Source organism: Leuresthes tenuis, unplaced genomic scaffold (assembly GCF_036924035.1).
Source record: "Leuresthes tenuis unplaced genomic scaffold, fLeuTen1.0.hap1 SCAF_15, whole genome shotgun sequence".
NCBI classification, from domain to species: domain Eukaryota; kingdom Metazoa; phylum Chordata; class Actinopteri; order Atheriniformes; family Atherinopsidae; genus Leuresthes; species Leuresthes tenuis.
This window is the reverse complement of record NW_027325369.1, coordinates 26,971,092-26,977,247: the sequence shown is the minus strand read 5'-3', so window position 1 is coordinate 26,977,247 and position 6,156 is coordinate 26,971,092. Positions and strand designations below refer to the sequence as shown.

The following is a 6,156-nucleotide window of genomic DNA, read 5'->3' as shown; positions in this document are numbered from 1 at the left end:
AACACAGATGTGCTGTGAGTCAGACAAACATAAAACTAGCACAGGACAGACATACACAGTCAACAGCAAGATTCTCATAGTTGTTCAGCAGTTAGAAACAATGTTTTTCAGTTTCCAAAAGCCACATCCATGTCTCATCTTTTCTTTCTTTTCATCTAATTCATTCCTGTCCTTTTTCTCTGCCTCATGTTTGTGTTGGGCTTGATGCATTTTAATGTTTCTCCAGCTCTTCTACAGTGGTTTCGGAGCACTCTGTAAACCTCAGTGAGCCACGATGGTGTAGGCCACTGCCTGGTTTGAACTCAAAAGAAAATAAAATGTTTCCAAAACTTGGACGACCAATGAAAAGTGGGAGTTGAGACAGCGAGTCAGAGAAGAAGCATGGAAAGTACAACCCGAAACAGAGAAACCAAAAAAAAAAAGCAAAGAAGATAGGAGAAGAAGGGAGGGAGGGGAAGGAGGGTGGGAGGGAGAGGCCCGGTGACCTCATGTGACATGTGACGTGGGCTCCACCACTCACGGAGGGGAGTGTGTGTCTCTGTGTGTGGAGGATGGCGAGGAGGCTGCAGAGAGACTGTGGCTTTTAGCCTTTTACTAGCACTGACGCTCAAGTCAGGCCACCACCACCGGGGAAGAGAAAGAAAGAGGCCGACCACGCTATCAGGCTAGCGGGCTAACCTCAGCCCATCAGCCTGCTACGTGACAGAGCATCACAAACCCAGCTCTCTCCATCAGCCTGCTTCCATCACCCCGGGCTCCATTAGGTGGCCCCCTTCTCATCTCCAAACCTGGTGAGTCCACCTCCACACCTGGAGACATGAAAGCTGTTGCTGCCTCTGCTCTAACTGCTTCTTTCTCAACTACTGTCTTCTTTTCTTCTTCCTCTGACCCTCTTTTCTCTCATACGTTTTTTGGTACTAACACATGCTGCTGCTCTCTCTGCAAGCTTGTGGCTTGGGATTCCTGTGGTAGTCACAAACCCTAGATTCTTGGTTGCAAACAGTCTCAGAGCTCCAGGAGTTTTTGTCCTCTTGTGCTCCTTCTTTCTCTAGTTAGTCTCTTTAAGGTGCTCTTTCATTTCTGAGCTTCAATCCTGCTTGTTTCCCCTTTGAGGTTGGTGGAGATTGACTGCAGCGAGGGCTCCACGCCGTGCTGTCTTCCCTGCCATGGCCTCCAACAGCATCTTTGACTCCTTCTCAAACTACAGCAGCAGTCTACTAAGAGGTGAGTGCAGATCCTCCCCTCTCCACCCCACTCACCCCTTCTCCCTCCCAACATTATCCCACCCTCTCTGTCCAGCTTTGTCAGTTTGGCAACTTGTTTTGCCCCCCCCAAAAAAGGACTGAAATTAACACATTGCAGTGTGAGTGTGTTTGCTGGTAGCATGTGAATCCTGTACACACACACACACACACACACACACACACACACACACACACACACACACACACACACACACGTGCTGACAGATTCACAAAGGAGGATCTGGTTTGCACAGTAGCCTTCTTCTAGTTGACTGATATGGCCCATAAAGGCCTTTGCCTCTCCGCCCGTATGTTTTCTGTAGGCTTGATGGAGTAGCGCCATAATGGGATTCTCACCACAGACATTCATTATCAAGTGAAACTCGGCGCTCTCTCTGTGAGAATACGAGCTCAGAGGCTCCATGTGACTGGGTGCTTTACTGGAACACGGCAATACAATAAAAGAGCAAAGAGGAAAAAAACATATTAGGCTCTCTCTGCTTTACTTCCAGGAGGTACTTTTGGTCTGTGTGGTGAGGTGAGTGCACTTGGCTAACTGTTGCCTCAATGAAGAAACCATTTGTTACCATGGCAATTTTAATCGGACAGCTTTTACCAGCAAACATTTAAGCTCTGTTGTGTGTGAGAAAAAGAGAGATATTTAAATTTTACTCTGCTTCAAACAGAATTTGTGTTGAGTTTATTGCTGTAGGTGATGGCAAACACAAAAAGTGGGCCGTTTTTGACGCTCAAGTTGTTAATGTAAGCTGCAGGATTCAGTTGTTTCCACTGTTCCTAACACAACCACTGAGGCAGCCGCTGAAAGGCAGCAGAAAAAAACAAAACCCCTTTCCCAATTAAGGCCTTGTAGCAGTGTTAATTAGAGGCAGCCACAGGGGAAGCACTACCACTTCATAATTGTTAGCAGAGTTTATCTTAAAATCTCTGGAGCCTCACATATACAGTCAAATGCAAACTCTCTGCATCTGTGCCTCACATGAGAACAATCCTCTGATATCCTCACTGGAACCGCAGTGACAGGAGATGATGTTCCAATGTTCTCACAGCTTCTACAGACACTCAGGCATTTATAGTTTCCTCATGACAAGACTCAGCCCCCCCTCTTTCTCCTCTATAAGTACTGGATCTGCATTCCTTTATCTCCTCACTGTATACAGATCAGTGTCATTAATGTCAGGTTTCATGCACGCTGTCTATCAAGCTTTGTTTGCAGGGACCTGATTTTGATTTTGAGCTAGGTCAAAAGGCGAAACAAGAGACAGGCATTCAAAACTGTAACTGAAATCATTAGTGAATGTGTATGTCCTTTTAAAATTCATTCTGTCAGGGGACTGAAACCAAACTGCAAGAGAACAAAGGCCAAGAGTCATTAAATCCTCTCGTTCAGTCTGAGAGCATTTCAAATTGGGACTACTTCATGTAAGCAAAATACCCCAGCGGTTAGTTTAACAATGTGCATTACACATGCAAAGCAATTATGCCAAGGTTCTCCTTTTTAGACTCAAATCAAACTGAAATTAGGAGGAACGATTGCAGAGAATCAAGGAGACTGTTAAAGATCTGCCTTCCCCAACTCTGACTTTAATGCTGTGCGGCACGAGGCTCATGGAAATACTGTCTTCATCTTTTCAGAAGTCAGGAAATACTGCTGTGAGCAGCATCTTGATTATGTGTGCAAATACAGTAACTAAAAATTATTCTGATCTTTAACATCCTTTTTTACGTCACACTTTGTTCGAGCTGAAGAAAAAAAAGACAGCACCATCACAAATATATCAGCACAATGCAAACACTATCAGTCTGTCAGTGTTATATTAGTAACTTTTATATATTTCGACCTATCTCACTGTGCAGACAGAGAACACATCTAAGCATGTGATGTGCAACATCAGATGCACTTCGCGTGAGAAGCGAGAGGACTCTTCACCTCAGAAACCTCAGTCCTCCGCTGAAGCTGAGAGAGGCATACACACAGAAACCCGTGCGCGTGCACACACACGCACACATACACACGCACACATACACACGCACACATACACAAGACAATAAAGTCACAAAGGGGACAGACTGTGTGTTTCTCATGATGTTTAACTCAGTATAGATAAGAAGAAAAAGCTAAGAGAGTGGCAGAATGCTGTGAGAAACAAAAAGAGACATATAGAGCTGTGCGTCAACGAGCTGTTAGTTTGACGCAGTCTCGCAGAGCTGCTGCAGTTCAGTGATAATAACCACAATGAGGCTACACCTGCCAACCCTCACACAGCAGCACCACTATTTAATCAGACAGGAGCATTTCTGAGACATAAAAAAAAGCTAAACAAAACAAAAAGCATGAAGACTCCAGAAAAAGCACCAGAATTTCCCTCTGTAGACAGTCTTCCGATCCTGTCATATGTGTAGGGTTTACATCAGGTGGGGTACCTGGTTTATAGCAGCTGTGATTGGGCCTGTGCGGTTCCTGATATCCTTGGCTCGCTTTTTGTCACCACATTTCCCTCTGCTTCGAAGGGCCGCTCTGTTCCCTGCAGGCTGTTTTATATTTAACGGTCCTTTTTTTTTTTTATAAACTTTTTCTTTTAGAGTGTTACGCTCTCAGGAGCCAGCTCCTTTTGTGGCAGAGAAAAAGGCCCTGGTTTATTAGGGTGGGAATGGTTTTATATGTTTGCCTTATTGCGCTGCATGAATGGAAGTGAGGGCTTGTGTGTGAGAAACGTGCCATGCCTCACCACAGTTGTAGTGAGGTTATTTTGGAGGATTCTGGAAGGTGGTCTGGTTTGCTCGATGAGTGTTCTGGAGGGGAAAAGCTGGGGAGACATATGCACAGTTTGAGAAAAAGACATTTTATAAGCATCAGAAGGAATCTTTCACAAGGGATAAAAGATCAAAATGTATTTCTAACCCTACAACCACTGACAAATAAAAAGACCTTATACAGTAGCTCAAAAAAGAAAAAGGCTATAAATTTAACAGAGCACATGGCTGGCCTTTGCTGAATGTATTAATGACAAGTCATATGGTGAAGACTTTTTTTTCTCCTCTCTTAAATTAACATGCTTGATTGGAGCCCATTCAAAATCCTGCTTAGTGTGAGGCCGCTGAGTGACGCCAAAACACGAGGACTGACTGAGCAGGCTGAAAACTGTAACCAGATATTAAGAGTTTCAATATTTGAAAGTGAAAGCAAATAATAGAAAACGTATGACAGCCACAGAGCAGCGAACCCCTGTCTCCAATTTAGCCGAGTATAATATCTATTTATAAAACTCTGAAGGCATATTGGATAGAAGGAAGGTTCTGGACTTGATTAGGGCTATAAACGTTTTTGGAGGTACTTATTTACTTTTTGGTCCGTCTCGTCTGTCAACACGACTTTATGGAGAACACTTTCAGGGGTTGTCGGTGTGATAGCCTCCAGGTAGTGTAATGCAGAGGGGCGTGCTGATTATGTGGTTGACTGATCCTAAACCTGCTGCCGCCCTTCCACACTTTTGGCTCAAAACACCATGATCAGCCCTGTACTGGTCAAGGTTAAAGTGTAGTTGTAAATACAATTTTCTGGTGGTCGGCAACCAACCACAGAGTCTAGATTCTTTGCAGGCAATCTGATAATATGAATTTATCTCATCAAGGTTTATCTGGCTTGAAATACATTTTTTAAAAAATGCCCTGAAAGGTTGAGCAACTTCTTTCAACAAACATTGACGGAGGGCGAGATAATTCTTCTGGAAAATAAACTGGAGCTGTGTCGACTCTAAAGCAGCATCTAGGGAGGGGTGAATGTGATCAGAGGCTGATGTTGGGCCAAGCTGGCAGGAGGAATGTTCGGCTCCTCAGCTCCTTTAACTCAGTTCATCCAGAGTTAAGACTGCATGTTAAACTCTGATCTAATTGTGCATGGCTGCTGTATAGCAGTATTTACATGCAATCTGAGGTCACTCTCAGAATAAGAATATGCACTGTACATGATTATTACAGTTGCTGTTAAAAAATAATTGGTAAAGGAGACAGAAAAATATAATGCAAGTGATGTCAGAGGAATTTATGATGTCTGGACCAGCTTCTTTAACAGGGACCTTCAGGAACAAAATGTATGTCTGGAGGAAAAAATGCAGACTTTAAAGGTTGTATAATTGGATAACGAGGCGGAAATTATCACAATATAAAATACTTTAGCTTGCTTTCTAAAATGTAATGCCCCTACCGGATGAGGCTCCTCAATTTCTATGAGTCATTTCTTTATGGTTAATTTGCTTCACTTACGAGCTGATAATATTTCATATAAACCCTTACGCTAAAATGATTAAATCCACTGTTATTGGACCCTTTATGATCTCATTCGTCCTGTATAGTGGACGACTAAATTAAGGAAAAGCCTCTCCCGTGATTCTCTGATTGTTAATTTTGTTTTAAACCTACGCCCTAAACCACAGGCCAGCCTCACAGCTTATTACATGGTAAGACTGGGATTGTAGAAAAGACACAAGTATAATTGTCAGCTAATTCATGTATTATTGACCTAAATTTATGCAGTAATCATGCTGGTGTATGGAATCTGCCAGCAATTTTCTGCAAAGCTGGAAATAAAGCAAACAATTCAAAGCTTCATCACAGATTTAGTTTGTTTTCAGTAGCTCTGACTACAATTAGAAAGCTGTGACCTGAGCGTGACTCCAAGGAAGAAGACTTTTTGTTTAGACCCATCCCCTGTAACATCTTTTCTGTTGCTGTAAGGAGGAAAAGCAAAAACTGTGACTAAGCACAGCCTCGATTGCTGTGCACTTTTGTTTTTAACATTACAATCGCATCCTAACCCACAAATTACTTTAATGGGAAGGCATGGGTCGGGTCCGCAGCCCATAAAAAGTCTCAAACTTATGGAGATCCCACATGT

At 43.1% G+C, this 6,156-nt stretch overlaps 1 protein-coding gene across 2 annotated transcripts in view; it reads left to right on the top strand.

Moving 5' to 3' along the window:
• The first annotated feature begins 534 nt into the window (after positions 1-534).
• Positions 535-6,156, top strand: part of runx3 (RUNX family transcription factor 3) — a 47,679-nt gene continuing 42,057 nt past the window's right edge. Inside the window, exons 1-2 of one of the 2 annotated variants that reach the window (XM_072364955.1) lie at positions 535-791; positions 1,114-1,224. In XM_072364955.1, the coding sequence (XP_072221056.1) occupies positions 1,167-1,224 (58 nt within the window). In that variant the 5' untranslated portion in view covers positions 535-791; positions 1,114-1,166. The remainder of the gene's footprint in view (positions 792-1,113; positions 1,225-6,156) is intronic. The other variant, XM_072364953.1, reaches the window with a different exon arrangement.